The sequence below is a fragment of the Belonocnema kinseyi genome, chromosome 5 (assembly GCF_010883055.1).
Source record: "Belonocnema kinseyi isolate 2016_QV_RU_SX_M_011 chromosome 5, B_treatae_v1, whole genome shotgun sequence".
In the NCBI taxonomy this organism is placed as follows: domain Eukaryota; kingdom Metazoa; phylum Arthropoda; class Insecta; order Hymenoptera; family Cynipidae; genus Belonocnema; species Belonocnema kinseyi.
In genome coordinates this window covers 108,025,088-108,044,725 of record NC_046661.1, presented here as the reverse complement: position 1 = coordinate 108,044,725, position 19,638 = coordinate 108,025,088, and the positions used below count along the sequence as shown (strand labels likewise).

General features: G+C 35.0%; 2 protein-coding genes across 5 annotated transcripts in view; one reads left to right on the top strand and one right to left on the bottom strand.

Moving 5' to 3' along the window:
• The window catches only part of LOC117172388 (teneurin-a), a 70,713-nt gene extending 54,064 nt beyond the window's left edge, over positions 1 to 16,649 (bottom strand). Inside the window, exon 1 of the mRNA XM_033360252.1 lies at positions 16,456 to 16,649. Within this exon, the coding sequence (XP_033216143.1) occupies positions 16,456 to 16,508 (53 nt within the window). The 5' untranslated portion in view covers positions 16,509 to 16,649. The remainder of the gene's footprint in view (positions 1 to 16,455) is intronic.
• The window catches only part of LOC117172389 (CD63 antigen-like), a 523,259-nt gene that overhangs the window by 70,751 nt on the left and 432,870 nt on the right, over positions 1 to 19,638 (top strand). Inside the window, exon 7 of one of the 4 annotated variants that reach the window (XM_033360260.1) lies at positions 8,994 to 9,089. The exons of 2 other annotated variants lie outside the window; for them this stretch is intronic. The gene's annotated coding sequence lies outside the window, so the exon portion shown is untranslated. Of the gene's footprint in view, positions 1 to 4,655; positions 4,702 to 8,993; positions 9,090 to 19,638 lie in introns of those variants that run through there. One more of the 4 variants, XM_033360257.1, reaches the window with a different exon arrangement.

The following is a 19,638-nucleotide window of genomic DNA, read 5'->3' as shown; positions in this document are numbered from 1 at the left end:
GGACCATGATAGATCGATCGTGCCCTCATGCCAATCTTTAATCCTTTGCGAAATAAACAAGATCCCGGATTTTCGCCTCTCGCTCGTTTCCTCGTCTGTTACCAATTAGTCTCTCCATGGCACGGCCTTTCAACACTCCTAGATACTCATCGACTCTCAGGCCCGAGAGGAACTTAATGGTTGAGGAAAAAGAAAATTCCGCATCTTCGTTCTTTCTATATTTAAATTCAGTACTTCACAGAGGAGAACTTCTCTGATTTCAAATATGATCGTTTCGGCGGTTATTAATAATTTTTTGAGGGCTCTGAAGTGGGTCAAGATTGGATTGAAATTGGTCAAAATGGAGGATAAGGTTATTAGAAAAAGGAATCGCCGCAAGTTACTGATAGTAATTGAACCTGAACATTGATTAAGGCTTATTAAATTTCAGTTGTTGAACCTAATACATGATTTAAGATCTTTGCACTTTATCAATGGCTAATCGAGAACTACTTCGTTAAACCTTATTAAATTATTGAACTTAGTGTCTATCGAACCTAATAAATTGTTGGGATTCGTCGAATCTAATTTATGATTGAGATTTCTTGGACCTGACTAAATTTTGAAGGTTTATTGAGCCTGATTCTTTATTTGAATTCATTAAACCTAAATGATGATTGGAATTTGTGGAACCTACCAAAGATTAGAGTTTATAGAACCTGATCAATTATTGGCATGTGTTGAACCTAATTGATCATTAAGATTTGTTTAACTTAATGCAATATCGTCTCTCTCCATCGATGATTGAGGCTTATTTAACGACATCAAGAACTAGTGTTAAACCCAGTCAATTATGAGAGTTTATTAAACATTATTGTTAATACGGGCTCGTTAAACCTAGTAGAAGGTTAAAGTTCATTGAACCTAATTCATATAGGTAGCTGGTTGAACTTATTTAATGACTGGGGTTTGATGAACTTACTCAGATAATTGGGGTTTGTTGATCTATTAGGTTCCGTTCGACCTGATAGAGAATTAGGTTTCGGTCAACCTGATAGAGGATTCAGTTTCGTTGAACCTAATTGCTGATTGTGATTCTTTGAAAGTTTTCTTTGTTTGGGGTCTGTGTAACCATATCCATTATTCTGCTCTACTAGACCCCATTAGTGACAGAGCTTCTTTGAACCACATCGATGGTTTTATTGATAATTTATTCAACAGTTATTAATAATTCTTTCAAATGTTCTAAAGTATTTTAAATTGGGGGTGAAACCGTCAAGTGAAAGGAGCCAGTTTTTAGAAATAACAATCACCGCAAGTTAAATAACATCGGCTCTTGAGATTGCAGAGCTATTGTGTGGTGACCAGTTCTTCGATTTTTCGAGTTCCCAATTTTCTTTCATCTTCAAACTACATGTCGTCACCTTCCTTCTCAAAGCACGAATCACGCCACGAGTAGTCGGACACTAAGAGGTCAGTTTACTTACCGGAGATTGGTTTGCTTGATCCTCGAAAAAGATTTTTGTCGGAATGTAGAGGATGGGAAGACAGCCGTCTAGTCAGGTGCTTAGACGGATCCATGTACACACTAGCGTGACTAAGAGTTTCTCTAGGGACTCCTACAAGCGGCTGGACCTACAATACTTTTCGAAATTACCTTTTCCACTTTTCAAGCTACAATCGAATATTGCTGAAAAGTATCAGATTATTGTAGATCGCAGGTGATCCCACAATTTCGGAAGGTATTATAGAGGAATTTTATAAAGAGATCTAAAGCTAATCCTCAGAGAAAGAGATATAGCATATTACCGATCCGAAACTATTAGATGAAGAGCGAGTAGGTTGTTTATCAAAGGAATTATGGCAGGAGCTTATCAGCTTATTGAAAGGCCTGAGCTCCGAGTAGTTGCACGAGGTATTTGAATACCCCATTAGTATTGGAGCCTAGATAGAGGAATTAGTAAACTATGTTAGGCATGTTTGAATAATAATGTTATCAATGTAATCTTGCATAATCTTTTGAAACAGTGACCTATATATCAAGAACAATGACAGAATTAATTAAAGTTCTCCTTCTAAGAATTGACTAAGTTTTTGGATAAACTACGGATGAGTTGCAGCACATTCTATACTGTTGGCCAGCTATTCCTTTAAAACCCAAGCTAAGGGAGACAATTCTCATGCCCTCGTTCCTCGCGGCTTGTCTACCATCTTTTCCTCGTTCCTTCCTTCGTACCTCCGTCCATCAACTTCCGCTCTGCCGTCTCTACTTTCAACTCCCGCCCGATATTGATCCGAACGACACAGCAGTGCCACCCGGTTATTACTTTATGCCGTGTAGTTGCGATTGCAGACCAACCTACCAGAAACTCTTTCTATGGTATGCATCGTTTTTTCATTCTGCTATGTAGTTCATCGCTTGCTTCAAAAGTCCCTGATATGAGCGACAAATCCTCTCGCGTTTGCTATATACATAAGGGACGGTCCTTAAACTACGTTACCAGTTTTGAGGTATTTTTTACTCCTGTCCCCCCTCGTTGACGACCGTAGTTTTGTCTTCTCTCTCCTCTCCGAAAAGTAATGTAGCCGCCGTTTCAACAAAATAGTTCAAATTTGAATAGAATAACTGAATTCTTAAATAACAAAATACATGAAGTTTCAGTTAAACAAAGTTCATGTTTAAATCTTTAGGTACATACAGTAGTACAAGAACTCTCAAGTGGGATTGGAGATATCAACAGATTTTTTATTATATTTTTTAATCTTCTCGTAATAATCTAATAAAGTCTATTAAAATTAAATTTATTAGTATCTTATCGAATTTGTATTGTTCTCGACCGGCAGTCAAGTGACCACATTGGATTTTGCTATCGTGAAAAAATTGCATGGTGGTTCGTCTGCTACACCCAAAAAAGTGTGAAAAAGATTTAAGAAACACTGCCTTAGAATAAATTCTTTCTAAGGTATTCATCGTTTGTATTTCATTGTGTTGTGTATTTCATCACACGCATCGAATGTCCCTGATATTCGCGACAAATCCACTCGCTCTTGCTATATAGATACATCAGGGAATTTACCTAAACTTCGAAACTCGATACTATACACTATGGACTATGAGGAAAGTCCAAACGACTCGAATAAGGCATCCCGTTTAGAAAGGAGCCTGAAACAGATGCTTCTCATTGAAAATGATTTCCAATAGGATCGAACGGAGGTAGAGTAGACATTCAGATCCTCCAGGAAACTCAATTCCACGGGTCGCGTACGTTCCGAGAAACGAATTTTGTTTGATAAAATATATTCAAGACGAAATTTCACCTGAATAATAGATTTTCCCCGAAATATATTCAGAAGAAAAAGGATGAATTTATTCATAATGGTTTCTATAATCATGATTGATATTTCTATAATATTTCTAAGCATCCACATGGCTGAGTTCCTAAGCTCACTGAATTACTTTTTTCAACAGGTGGCACTATTTTCTTGTCATTAGAGTGTCTTTACATAGGAACTTATGTAAGTCTCTCTCGCATTACCCTTTGGCATTTGACGCCTCACACAAATTATTCACGTCCTTACAATGAAACACCTTTTCCTCTTATCATTTTTATGTAAGAACTCGCATTGTTAAGATGGAAAAAATTCTGTATAGTAGCTCAGACACGTTCTTTGAGTGATTCTGATGCATTGGGTATGATTTAATGCTCAAAAGCCATTTTGAAGAAGTAACTTACAATAGGGTTGTTTCGCGATTTTAGATAAAATAATTTTTTAATACATAATTTTTAGCTGAATAGAAGGTGCGTTAAATTTGCTCTTTCGTGTAGTTTAACAGAACAAAATTATTAAAAATTGAAGCCGATAAAACACTTATTCAAATGAGTGTCACGTGGCTGTCACGTGACTAAGAGATTCTCATAATTATCTATAAATGTAACTATGCGAAACTCATGATGAAGAGGTTAGGCCATGGTCTGCTGTCAATTCAGACTGTTTTGATTTGATAGCTTTATTTTTTCATGATTATGTGACAAAAAAAGTTATCTTGTTCTAATATTTGGTTTTTTACGAGACAGTAGTATGTTGAAGGAAAAAATTAAATGCAATTATTAACACATTTAAAAATCGTACATACTCAGGAATTGTTCAGTTAACCAGCTACATTTAAGTACCTTTTCAATGAATTCTTTATAAATACCATAAATATATATTTTTTCGGTAGATTTTCTCTATTGTTTTTTACGAAACCCTCCTTTGACATTTTTTTAAACCATATTTTGCGACTTCTTTTTTCGATGTGCACATAATCAAAACAAAACATCGGCACAGAAAAAGATATTTGAGAATCACTGACCCGTGAGCTGTGATTGTTGGAAAATCTGACCCCTTTGACGTTAAAGGGGCCCTCCAATCGACATCGTGATAGAAAATGCATATTTGAACATTAAATGAAAAATAGTAAACAATATGTAACAAATATTTTATGGGCGTTTTTATAATAAGAATTTTATGTAGTATAAGATCCATTTATTGGAAAAATTATATTTGACTTTCGAAACAACCCTATTCCGGTAGGGTCTATGGATCTATATTTAGGAGACGTGAAAGGAATCCATTGTTGGCCCATTATTTACCCGAGTGAAATGACTAATCAAAATGTTCATTGAAACCTACAGGTGCTACTGTTCCCCTCAGCATGTGATGTTTAGTGGACAATTGGAATCGTGTAATTACAAATATCATTAAGGTACATTAACCTTATGAGGTTCGTATCTATATTTTCTTAAACGGTTTCCCATCTAAAATTTAATGAAAGCATATTATGAAACTTACCATACTTTTTACCTTATTATTAACGACTGCTGAAAAAGGATATTAGTGGAGTTAAAACTGCTGAATATTTTCTTTGGCTCAAGATTTATAGTTTCGAAATGTTTTTGAAATAAGTTCATGGGAGCTGGACCGTTCCCAGATGAAAATGCAATATTTCTAACCTACTGTCATATTATATAATCCCTTGTAGTAACTTCCTCCTCTTTTTATAAGTTTTCTCAACCCTTTTTGCCTTTCGTCCACAACTTTTTGGCGGCAATACACTCATAATAAAATCAGAGTTGAAATCTTGCTTTGTAAGTGACTTCTTTGCAGTGTATAACTTGATTTACGCAGCGGGGGCAATCCTTATCTCCGGGCATCGAAACACAGCAATTGTTACCTGGGATTTGAAAGGCGCCTTTAGTCACAAATCAAGATTTTTCGAGCCAAGTCTACATCAATGGACTTGCTTATGCCTTATATACTTCTGGAGCTCTTTTAGTCTTTCTTGGCGCATAGTAAATAAGTGGAGGTTACGTAGCCCAGCGACATAAATTTTTTTGAATAAATGTTTGCAATTAGGCGTCAAGTATTCCGGGGTATTGGATTTACAGGTCACCTTTTTGATCTTTATCTTGCGGTGTGGCCGCAAAACTTCATTTTCAAATTCCTTCACCTCCCAGACTAATTATTCATTTTCCCTGCCCATTAATATTTAAAAACCAAATTGTAATCTTGCTAAATTTTTAATAAAAAATCTATTGCAAATGAAATAAAACAATTAAAAATTTTTTTAACCTTACCAATCAGTAGGATTCATATAGAACCTAAAACATTCGACTCGGTTCCATGTAGTAAACAGCTGGGATTTGTTGAACCTAATTTATGATTGACGTTTGTTGTAATCCCCTGATTATTGGGGTTTATTGAGCGACATCCAGAACTATGGTTTTTTAAACTATATAAATTAGTAGGGTTCATGGAACCTTATCAAAAAATGTGGTGCATGGAACCATATCAAACAATGCGGTTCATTGAATCCTACCAATAATTAGGGTTTGTTGAAACGCATTGATGATTGGGCTTGTTTCAACCTAGTAACTTTTCGTTCAATGAATCTCATGGCTGATCAGTGATTAGGAATCGTTGCACCCAATCTTTGATTCAGCGCCAAGTATTTTGAGAGAGAGGAACCCGCAGACAGGATATCTTTACGATCAAAATTCAAGAAACTGAGAAACATAGAGACTGGGATATGCATCTTGCTCCAGTTTATAAATACTTAGTTGGATGTAGGCACATCCCGCACATCGAGCTCAAGTGAGGAAGTCTAAGTGAGGCGAAATATAGGTGGGTATAAGTAATTCATCGCCTCGTAGCATATCAGACTCCGCGAGAGTGTAAATACAACTGGAGTCGCATAACTCGACCAAGCGTTCTGCTAAAGTAGCGGTTCCCAAACTTTTAAAACACTTTTTAAACACTTTTTAGGGTGCGACAAACCCATAACTTTCCATTTTTTCACATAACTAGAACCCAAGGTCGTCCATTGAAGGTAAAAGGAAGTAGACTTACTCGTAGTGGAGTGTCTGCCTCGGCTGCCGCGCTTAGGGCGATATTTCCTTGTCATTGGCAATAGTTTGCGAATCGCTGTACTAGAGTCTCTTTTCATTTGGCTACTGGTTCCCTATTTCCGTCTCTTTTCGTCGTCGTTCCCCGTTTCTCCGTATCCCAGTTATATCCTGGATATTTCATACCCTTTATGTAAATAAATGCCCACGTCAACGGGAATTCTACCTCGTTAGGAGACTTTACGAGACGCACCGCTGAAAAATGTCGGAGTGGTCGAAGAAGTGAAATTATTTCAGCCTGGGCGAATGTCAAGAGGGGTGGAGATGGAAATAAATAAGGCCCGAGAGAGAGTCGGGGTTGTCACAGAAGGGACAAAAACTGTGAGAACGTGCCAAGATAAAAGTGCAACGTGAGCGAGACCGACAAGGGAGGCAGACGCGCTCAATTAACTTCGCAGTTCCTTAAATTGTCAGAAAAAATGGAGAACCAGAAAGAAAGCCTGGGTTATTAGTATGATAATATGAGGGTTCTAATTTTAGTAATTAATTTTCGGAAATATAGAAATTATAAGTCCTTGAACCCCATTCGATGATTTATGATCTCCATTCATGAATTTGAGTTATTGAATCTCAATATAAATTTCTAATGTCAGTTATTTTTCCAATTTTGTTGTATTTCAGTTAAAGTTCTTTAATCGTAACCAATGGTTAGGTGATTCCTTGAACTTTATTATTAGGGTTCGGTAAACCTCATTAAAAACGCGTATAATATAGGTTAGGGAAAATTCATCCATTATTAGAGTGTACTCGATAGATGGTTAATTTTTAAGAGTTGAAAATATTTGAATGACTTTAAACCATATATGTGAAGATTTCAAGAAAATTTTAAACATATTAAAATATTTCAGATTTATGATTTGAAACAGGGAATTTTTGAAATAATAATTCATTACGAAAATTCCCTGTGTTTAGTTTCTATTCCATGGAAAAATTGACTATTCCCAGACAAAACTAAAATTCTTTTCTAAATTCCCTGCTCCAAGTTAGAACAATTGAAATTCTTTACATGGAATTTTTTATATATTTCCTTTAAGGGGGGAATGGGGGATAAGCACTTGCAAACAAATTTCTTTTTAGTTTTTTTTTTGTTGTAAAATATTTTTAAAATATTGTGTCAAAATTTTAAGTCAATTGGAACAGAACTCTTGAACTTGTAGATTTGAAGCCGACCCTCCTCACAAATCGAAGCTGCGCTTGAAAATATAGGAACGTGCCAGAAGACAATGAAAAATAATATAAAATAATAAAATTTTTATTAGTTTTCACTACACTTTTCTTCACTTTTTCAGTGTTTAAAACTTTAAATGAGTTTTTCTCGAAACCACTTTTTAAAACTACGTTCCAGCGATTTTACAAAAACTACTGAACCTATCCTTCTCAAACTTGGTAAACTTTTTCTACATATAAAAATGCTCCCCCCAATGATATTTTTGTTTAAATTTTTTTAAATTAACGTTGTTTTTACTTAAAAAATGACGAAATTTTTCTTAAAAAATCGCATATTTTACTTCAAATGATCACAAAAATTTAATTTGAATATTAATACATTTGAAAAAAAATCCTGGTCATTGAAATTAGGGTTCATTGATCTTCATCGATGATTGGAATTCGTCGAACCTCATGTGATATTGTGTTATGATATACCCTTTGGACAATTAGGGATCATTGAACTACATAGAATACAGGATTTGTATTCATCAAACCATGAAGATGACTGGGTTTCATTTGAACTTTCTCTATGATTAGGGTTTGTCTATTGTCTATTAGGATTCATTGAAAATCATCAAAAATTGCGGTTCATTAAACCTTACCGATAGCAAGGTTTCATTGAACATATATAATGGGGTTCAAAAACCCTATTCATAAATTGAGGTTCTTCATAATACATAGCCCATTAGGATTCATTGAACATCAGCAAAAATTTGCGTTTTAGGAGATGTGAATTATTTGGGTTCATTGTACTACAATTAAACTTAATAGGAAATTACGGTTCATTAATTCTCATGGATGTTTGGAATTCGTTGCACCTAAAATATGATTGTAGTTCGCTCTACACCTTGGGCAATTAGGGCTCGCTGAATTTCATCGATAATTGGGATTCATTAAACCTCAAGGATATCTAGGTTGTATTGAACTTCATGTATGGGGTTCAAGAAAATCTATCCGTACATTAGGCCTAATTAATTATTAAGGTGCAATAAAACATATTGTCTTTTAGGATTCATTGAACAGCGTCAACAATTGTGGTTATTAAACCCCATCAATGATAGGGGTCTATTGAACCTGATATTGTACAATGGAATTTAAAAAAAGCCCATCCCCGAATTGGGGTTCACTGAACTTAATCGATGATTGTGGTTTGTTGAACCTCATTGCCCATTAGGATTAACAATTAGGCTTTATTAAACCCAACGATGATTGGAGTTAATTCATTCTCATCAAAATTTAGGATTCTTAAAACCTTAATCTAAACTTTATTTTAAAAATATTAACATATATCTTTCATTCATTATAACACTGCGTAGAGCTCTCAATGATGAATAATTTGATCAGTTTTTCCCCGCATAGGATGAAATGATATTACCTCCGAGGCCAGAGAATTTTCTTGGGAATGTTTTTTCGAGTCGGTTGGCAGTCTGGAGAAGGCGACGGAACGTATTACGGACAATAAAGGAGATTGGCTTTAAATTACAAAGTCCGCTGCAGATGTGGAGTTAAATGTCCCTCGGAGAGACAGAACAGTCGCCTAATCGGTTTCCCCTGCCAGCGGGTGGCCCATTCGCGACTCGTTCCATGTGACGCCGCCGCACCGGGTTCCCCGTAGCAAGCAAGTCCGTCTCGTTACGATTGTCTAACTACATGATTAAAACAAAGTTTATCCGTCTCAATCGAGCAGCGAACTAATAAACGATTAATTCTTCTTAAATAAGTATGGGAACTTCATCCTGACAGCCAAGGGATGAGTAATTTAAGAACAATTGAGATTTACTTTTCCGCGAAGGAAGTGCAAGAGACACCTTAGCTTTTCACAAATTCAAATTCAGTTAAGAAATTACACGAAGAATAAATTAGAATTTTCGAGAACTCCGAGAAACAAGAAGTTGGGAAATTCAAATTAGGGAAAATCAACAGCCTGGAAATGAGAATGTACGTAGTACCTCAATCGTGAAAACTCCACGATTCGTTAAGGGAAATTCGATAAATACATATTTATGCAGAAGTGAGTTGCTTTCCGATTCATTGGTCATAAGTGACGATGCTAGACTATAAAATAAAGTAGGTATAAAGTTATAATTCACGTAATAGTTAAATGTGAGTGCAATTGACGAAGAAACGGCGATAAAGCTGGAAAAATGCGAAATAAAATGTGCATAAATTCTAGAATACTGATGATGATGAAGGTTGAGTTTACTTGAGGGGAAAATTCGGCCAATGAGCTATGCATTTTGAAAGAGCGTTGAAATATTTTACACAAAAAAAGTTGAAATATTCAACAATATTACCCCTTGAAATCAGAATTTAAATTATGTTAGGTTTTTAATTTAGTTTTACAAAACTTAATAGTCTTTTAAAAATAATCTAATTCAGAGCCAAGAATTTTCCAAGTGTCACAAAAAAAAAATGTTCGAAAAAAGTTTCAACGCTTAACTCTATCCGGAAGGCCTTTTCAGAGTTACAAACTCTTGGAAAATAGGAAAATGTCGAGACCAACGTTTTTTAAAATGGAAATTGTCGCATGCTGATCGAATTATTATTCAAAGTATTGTCGTCGGGGTTTAAAATAAATATATATAGCTCGGAATTTCAGGTAGGATTTAAATGTAACATTTTGTATAATTTAAACCTTTTAATAAAAGTTTCTAAGCTTGAAAGAAAATTCAAGTTTTAATTTAAAAAGTTGCATTTAAAAAGAAGTTATAATTTCAAGTTGAATTTAAAAAAGATTTTTTGCATGCCTATACAGTTTTTGAATGATTTCATTTGATAAAATACGCCTATTAAAATTTTATTTATTAAACTAAAATTAGAACTTGGTTCTTCTTACATTATTTCAAATTCATTCAAAAACATTTCTGTATACTTTTCTTAATTTCGCTCATTTACTAAATTTTTGGATGAACATGAATAAAGCAGATCAAAATAGAATTTTTCTAAAAATACTACAATTTTATGATTTTATTCTATGAATGGTAAGAGATTTTGATGAAAGAATAATGAAAATGAACAAATTTAAGATAAATTATAAGTTAAGAAATATGGTATTGATTATCTCTTTGAAAATACCTTTTCAGGGAAATGTTTGAAGTAAAAGTCGTTATGCGGTTTAAAAAACTGTTTTAGACAAATAATTTTGTTTCGCAGCCATTTCTGGTACCTTTTGTCGCCTTTGCAAAAAATAGGTGAATTTTCGGTTTGCAGAGAAAAAAAAACCTTGACAATTAAAAAGTATATATTTAAAGGTCTTGTGGGTCAATTTTTAAAAACAAATTCTTATTTTGCTTTAATTGCCGCGGTTAATGGATTATTACTTTATCTTGGTTTACCTGGAATCTATTATTTTATTGAATTAAATAAGCCAGATTTTTTAAATAATTAAAAAAAATAATAATCGATCTCGTAGGCTTGCATAAAACGTTTCTATTTAAAATGGTGTCAAAAATCTAGATGTTATATTTCACTGAAATACATAACATATAATATGTACATTTAATGCATTATATTTCACTACTTAACTGAAAGTAATACAATCTAGGCATGCCAAAGTAATATAATTTATTATGGGTTTGCAGGACGCTTAAATATTTTATTTTAATTCTGAAAAAAATCATTGGTCACTTTGACAAAAAGAGAAACAATGCGTAGTGAACCCATTTTAGATTAAAGAAACTAATGCTAAACTTGTAAAAGCTTTGGTTTGTGAATTGCAAAAAGTGACAAATGATGAAGATTATTATTAATAGATTAGTTAGGAATTTGTTTATTTTCTCTCGACAGGTCGGCAACAAATCTCTTGTCATCGATTTAGGTCTCTTAAGTAATATTTCAAGCTTAGGGGTAGAAAAATGAAAAGGATCATGACGATGATTGTCCGGCAAATTTGTCTCGCCTATCATCAGTCACAAAATTTCAATCTTTTCGCTGACAAGCATACCAGGAAGAGAAGCCTCAGTACTTTTCCTTTATATCAATAAATTAATCTCTAAGAAGGGTATGAAGGTCAGAGGATGTGAGTAGAATTCGGGACGTCAATCCCAGTGCTGACTCAATTAATTTCCTGATTCTAAGTCGATGTCTTTTTGTGTGGAGGCTTTGAAGATAAGAGGGCCTAATGTCGCCGATGAAAGGCAGGGGAGGTATTTCCGCGCGTCCAAAGGTTCCCTAGCTAATAGATCCACCGCAGATTCGACGCAGGAAGGTAGCAACGCAGATCGTGGCTGAGTTAGTTGGATGATTGGTTGGTAGTGTGGGTGATTGTAGGAAAGGAGGTGGGTGATTGTAGGAAAGGAGATATAGCAGGGGCTGAGGAAACTAGGGAAGCGAAGGCCGACGGAAAAGGGGCGATGGAAGCAGAAAGGAGGCGGAGAGAAAGGGAGGATAGACGCAGAAAGGTGATCCTCCAGGAGGGACAGCACGATAGAAGCAGAAGGATAAGAGGAGGTTGGGAGACTTGGTAGTAGGACTTTTACGAGGTTGAACGCAATTCTGCGTGGTTTCTGCTCTCCTGTGAAGTGATGTCCCCGAGATCAGCCTAGCGTGACTATCTTAGCAGTCCAGGCCCCAGACTACTCTACAGTTATAGTCTATTATTGCCTATTAACTATTCTATAGTTCGCGGTGAGGAAGAGCCGCGTAAGCATTCCGGCCGCACTCAAGATGTCAAAATAACATGCCTTCGAGAAGATGAGCTGAGTTTCATTATATTCGACGGATTATAAATCACCTAAATCCTGAGATACATCTACCACCCTGACGAATCAGCTGGTAACTCATTTTCCTTTTTGTCTCTTCTTTCGAGAACAAATTTATCTAATGACGCGATTTATGCATTTTACGTTTACCAAAGTCTCTCTTCGTGATACTGCGTTAAAGTAGAGAAAACATTGCCGGATTTTCTTTGATTATAAAGATAAAAAGAGCCGGATTAAAATTTTTAATTGGTATTTTTCATTTCATTTTTTCATATTTTTTCATATCTCATTTCATTTCAGTCAATTTCTTTGAAAGATGATTTAGATTTATGAATCTCTCTTCAATCCTAGTGGTCCAGGTGATGGATTTTTCGCAAATATGGGAATGACTATCCGGCTTCCTTGAAAGATAATTTCAGAATTAGGAAAGGCAGCAAAAATTAAGGAACATACTTCCTCTACAAAAATCATGGAGTATGTAAAATGGAAAGTCGGTTCTGTGGCGCCGACATTTCGCGGTAAGGCAACCAGCCATGCATCAACCTGTCCCACGAGTCCCACCAACAACCATCTAACGTTACCCTGGCTGCAACCCCCCCAACTCTTCTGGTTCTTTTTTTTGCTCTCCCTTTTTCCCCTATTTTCACGTCTCTGGACCCATCTCGATTCGTCTCTTTCTTCTATTCTATTAAATCGCAAGCGTTGAACACTTCAGGCCCGCTTGATCAACCTCTCGGTAAACTTATCTATCGAAAAGAGGAGTTTTTCCTGCACGATTTATTCGAGAGTCGTGCTTTCACCGGAATCACCGGGCGGATGGCATAGAAAGATATTTGGCTCTTTTGCATTCAAAACTATTCATGAATTACAATACCGATACCGTATTTTAATATCCTGAGAAAACTGCCCTTGGTATTTCGAAAAGTTAGAAACTGGGACATTTATACAGGCGGAAATTTACAACTATGCATGGTAACATATCTTGTAATAATAGATTTAATGTTATCACGACAATTCATCTTGATAAAGAGATATTTTGGGTTCTAATCGCGTAAAAACTGCGAATTTTGCCGAGGTTTCGTAAACACGATTGGAAAACGAAATATCTATGTCTTGTAATGTTAATGACAAATTCTCCATTTTCGCATATTTAAAGGATAATTTACATTATTTAAAGTACATCTTCAAAATAATATGAATTTTTGAACTTTTTAAATTGAAGGAGCAGAAAATTGCTCTGATCAAAAGTAAGAAAAAACTGCAAAATTTTATCATTTAAAGAAAGTAATTTTCGCAGGGATGTTTTATAACCATAAAGAAAATACTCGAGTTTTGAACTCAGTTTATACCTTTGTAAAGCTACTTTATTTTGTTGGTATGATTCCTAACAATATGGATTGATTTTTTGTTTTTTTTTACCATCTCGCTGCAGAAGACTTGCAAGCCTTGTTTAAAATTAATTATCAGACTAATTTAAGTCCTTGAAAGATGCTTTACAACAACCAATTAGATGTTGTGAAAACTATGAATATTTTTTATCACTTTTATTTCTCAGCCCACTTAATTACATTATTTTTTCAAAGGTTTGAATTAACCAGTACCGAAATATCTGTACGAACAGCCAGCATTTTTCGTTATACAGGATTCTGGAAACGGACGATTTATGTCAACATTTATGTACAACTAGTCGTTTTTTAGCACATATAGACTTTTAAAAAACATTTCTAATATTCCTCAATAATGCAATTGAGCTCTAAGAACAAAGAAATTATCGATTATAATATGAATTTTTTATTAACTACAACAATATTACAATAATAAATACATTACAATACTAAAAAAATATGAAATATTTAAAAAAATATAAAAAAATATTTAAAAAAATAAAATCATGTATTGATAATTAGGATTTAATAGCTCAGTTCGTATCTAAAAGTTCAGCTAAATCACAAAATCCAAATCACTTTTAAAAAAAACTTTCCTTTAAATTTTATTAATTTTAAAATATAGTTTACAATTTATAAAGTACAGTATAACACAATAATTAAATGAATTTTAATGAAAAACCTCGTGTTGAAGGATGCTTGTCAAAAAGTTGACCAGTTTTCCTTTGATAATTTTTCACTAAAATTATCAAATATAAAAGTAAAGTACTTATACTAAAGCAAAATTCATTAAAATTTTGTAATTCTGAATCCGTTTGGTGAGAAATTATATATAAGAAAGTATGCAAAATATCTTTTCATGCACTTGTATCAAATTACAAATTTAAAATGAAAAACCTCGCGGTAAAGAGTGATGTAAAAAGATAACCACATTTACTTTGAATAAAAGATTTTTTCTAAAATTATCTCAGTAAAATACTTATAATTTTATATCGAAGCACAATTGAGTAAAATTTCGTAATTTTGAATGACTTCGTTCAGAAATTATACATAAGAAATTATGCAAAATATATTTCCACGCACCTGACTCAAGCTAAAAATTTAAAATGAAAAATTGCTAAATAATATTAAAACCAATGTTTATATCTTGTAGATTCACAGATATAACTTATATTGAGTTGAAAACTATAAAAACCAAGAGCAGAGTTCAATATTTTACAGTTGATGACTTTAGAAATCAGTTCCAAAATCAAAGGATAAAACTCGAAAACAGTTATTCAACCCTTCATAATGTGGACTAAAGTTTCTAATTTTATACACTGATTTCAAATAAAAATGAGTATCCCTATTTTTAAATTATCATACTGAAATCAAAATCGAACAAATAATAATAACAGTTGCTTTTCCCATATCTTGAAATATTTTGGTCTATTCTACATATAATTTAAAAAGAGGTTAGTAATTGCATGTCCTGCTTTGCGACTTTTAGAAAAGTTTTTTTTCTCAAATAGTTCATTGTGTAAAATGGTCAGTTTTTTGTGAATCACTCAATCTAATAAGTTTTATTTTCAGCCAAACACTAAATAGCCAGTAGTATGTATTTACGAAACTCTAAAAATCTTCTAATATTTTGTGAGTTTTTATTGTTTGGACGATAATCCTCAACTAATATTTAGTGCAGGTCATAAAGTCTGATTAAAAATGTGTTAACTCTTATACATCCCCGTAATAAATCTTTTCAAACGCAAATTTCGTTCTCGCTCTGCTCCAAATATATAAAATAGTTACAATTTACTAACGGCACAGTACTCAAATAATTTTACCTAATAAATATGTATGATATTCATAAATGATTAAAAAATGTCGAACACTTTTCTTAATTAATGACTATAACCATTTTGGTTCAGACTAGTATGCTTCCAAAACCGTCGTTCCATCGACAAAAAATTATTTTACGATGCTAGTCGAAAGCATAAGATAAAGACTTAAACATTGAATACGGTTATCAAATTTTTATCGAATTGGAGTTTTTTGGCAAAAGAAAAAAAATGCCGACTAATTCAGTATTTCCCGTGTCCGAATGGTTTCCGGTGTCCTAGTTGGTTGGTCTTTGTACAATTTTTAACCGAAAACTCGATAGAACGAGTCTATGCATTCTCAATGTGAATGAAAATTGTTCAATCCCTGTTTGATCTAAAAATTCCTTTCCATGCAGTATATCATAAAATCATTCTATCTCTAATTTCCCATTTTATAATATGCACTAAAAAAAATTAATTCTCAGATAAACTTCTATCTGAAATCATTTTCCCTAAATGCATATCCACCCTCTTAATATAAACACCACCCTCCATAAAAAACGGAAATAAAACCACCAACTAACAAACTTATGAACCGAAAACCACAATGCAACTGCAGAAATAGTGATCTATCACTGATGCAAAGCTCATAATGACACACCACTTTCCTTCGTTGCGGATCATACCATTTAGAATTCATTGATCTGACACGTGCAATTTTTATCATCTCAACATGACAATCCCATAACTCCACCCACGTCTCCAAGAGCAATTATGGGACATCATTTTCCGGAGAAACCTACGATGGAATGAAATTAGATTGTCGATAGGACCGTCGACGGAAATTGCTGTGTCGCCATCGGAAATCGGTTTCCGTGTAACACAAGCCGAGACTACTATTTTAGTAATTTTAGGAAGAGAAGCTTGCCGCCCTTACCGGACATGTCTTCTTGGAAGTGGTGGGGGCACCGGGCTGTGGAAGTTGTCCATCGTCGAATAAGTGTCTCGTTCTCTTTCGAGAGACTTTTGCTGGTCGTAGCTCTCCAGATGGTCCAGTCTCAGAAGTTCTGAGTCCCTTGGTGAATGGAGTTCGCAATGTGCAACGTGGAGCAGCGGCCTCAGAGAAGAGCCGCCCTCGCAACGTTGCTGCCGCGAAGGCGGCCCAAGTGTCTGGCTTTCTAAACCATCCGCGACCCGATGATCCTCACCCCAGATTTCAAATTCCCCAGCAGCCGAGTAGTCTCCGAAACCGCTGTTACCCTTCACCGTCGCACCCTTTTTGATCCCACGGTCACCCAGGACTGCGGGATGTACTCCGCGAGTCACGACTGCCCGCCTTTTCTTAACCTTCCCCCGGGACTCGCTCTGCTTATTAGCAGCTCGCGCATACAACCAGTCAATGATTGACTGATTGTCCTCACCGAAATCCTAAACTCTGACCTGTCCTTCCAAAATCGACAGGAGCACCTTTCGCATAAGTTGGACACCAGTTTAACACTTTAGTTCGGTTCCGGAATCAGCCAACAAATCTACTTGGGTATCTTATCACTTTTGAAGATATTCACCGAAATCCTTATATCTTGGAAAACCAATGAATAACAAACCTTATCACTTTAGCCACTCTTATCGGGTTTCCACTCACACACAATCACTTCACTGATATCTGTTTTTTTTCTTCTTCAAAACTATGCACCACTGCAGAAGTGTTCGGTGAATAGCGAATACTCGTCGCGGTTGTCGGTCGAAGGCCGTTCTCCGGTATATTCGATTTCCAGGATATGGCGCGTTGCTCTCACAGGCGAAACGTTTCGGCCGATTAAGCTCGTCGACCCGGAGCGAAGCTGCAAATTTAATTGGGTCACGGGTTCGCGATGCAAATCCGTGGCTATATCCCCTAGCGCGGATCCTTTGGATCCGCAGATTGCAGGAAAGCTAACAATCACTCGGACTGATACTGACGAATTTTAGTAACATCTCTTCTAGGTTCACGAACTACCCCTATATTTTCACCCTTATCTTTGTTTACAAAAATATTTTTTTTATTCCTAGTATTAATTCAAAACACAGCTCTGATTTGAAGTGTTTTCTATTAAATGGAGTGTATTCAGGATATTGTGATGCAGAGCGAAGGATAGTTTGAAGTAAAAGATATCGGACTGTCAGAGAGATTGCAACCGGTACGCGCTTCCTCAACAAGTCCACATCAACGACTGAGGCAGGAGAAACTGAGGATTGAAGAGAGCGCCGCAACGCCCGGTACAAAGTGACACTGAACTCCCCACCAGGGAGGAAGAGGCGCGTGCGCCCACCCCTACCCCAACGGGGTCATTGCAACCCTTCGGAAACGCGCGCCTCCTCGTGGAGGGCGCTTCCACTACAAATCTCACTTCTATGATCTTCTCTCTCCATCTTTAATATCATCTTTTGGCTCTCCTTCTTGGACGACCTCCTATCCTAACTTGTTCGTGGGTGGTCACGTGGCTAGGAATCAGAAAAGTAAAAGCTCGGGGTGCGTGTTTACTAAAATGGTCCAGAAAACTTTTTTTGTGCTGGAGGGCAACGATCCTCCGTCATTTATTACGGAAGTTTACTAAAGAACAATGGAAATACTAATAAATTTAGAAAACCTATATTAAATTTGGTTATAAAGGATTATCAACAAACACATTTTTAATAGGGTGATCAGAAGTCTCATTGGAACTATCCAAGCCAATTACAAAAATTTGGCATGTATGGACTTTTACTAATATTTAAAAAGAAAGAAAAACATCGAATTGCCTAAAAAAAGCAAGTTTATGAAAAATATTTTTTATTCATCCTGAATTTCTGGAGGACGAGAAACTTCGTTAAAATACTTAGCAAATTGTAGGTACAGATTATACTAAATTATTTAAATGAAACTGTTAATTCGAAAAGGGTATTTAAAATTTAATTGAACATCGAATTTGATTATTTTCTTGAAAATGCAATGAATTTGTTACAAAAAAAAAAATTCAATCTTTTTTACTCAAAATTCATATTTTTGGTTTGAAAATTCAACTCTGTTTTGTAGAAAAATCATCTGTGGTTGTAGAAATTTCATCTGTTTTGGTTAACAATGCTGAATTTAACTGTTTTTGGTTTTAAATTTTCTTTTTAAATTTAAATTATCAACTATTACATTTTTTGTTAGAAATTGAAAGTGAAATAACTTTGAAAAAATTAATTTTTTTCAGTTGTTGATTCCTCACTATAATTTAAAAACTTTGTTTTTGTATGGAAGGTAAGTAAGTCTTTGAAGTCTTATCTTTAATCTAAGCCCATGAAACTTAAAAAATCTTCACGGGTTCTCACGATACGACCAAAAATGTCCAAACCTCTAATGTCAATTTTCAGTTGGCGATTACTGTTGTCTTCCGCGATAGTGGTGGTCGCCGAGAATTTCTCAGTTTTTATTTCTCAAATTCTGCTCGTGCTGTGTGTGATTTATTATATTAAAGGGGAAAAACTGAATTTGGCAGGACGTAATCTGTAAAATCTCACCTTCAATTTAAGCGGATAAAAATTCAAAAATTTTCATGTTCTCGAGAACCCGTGAAGATGTTTAAAGTTTAATTAGTTTACGTTAAAGATAAAACTTGAAAGACTAATTTGTATGCCCGAGTAAAAATGCTTCGTCTTGAGTTCTATTTGGTTATGTCTTGAGTTCGTCTCCAAGACATCGATGTCTGGCTGCGTCTACAAACTGAGTCAAGACATAGGCTTTCGTCTTACTTTTATGGCCACGACAGGTAAAACGGCGTTCACTTGTCTAAGTCGAGCCTTGTCTTGGCTAAAACGACGTTCACTTGACTCAAGACGAACATTGTCTTGGCTGAGACTATTGAACCTTTTTTGGCTCATAAATGAGATTAAAATTGACGAATGAAAAATCAGTACTTGTTAAATTAGTTATTTTTTATTTAAAAATTCAGAATCGGTGGGCCTGAGTAAGTGTAACCCATACAAATTTTCTTCAAAAAAATAAAAATTGTAACTTTCTAGGAGGATCTCCTAAGCCGCTAGAAATACGTAAAAACAAACAACATTTTCGGTATCATCGTCAAACAAGTATAATACAAATAACAATCCGTAAATAAGT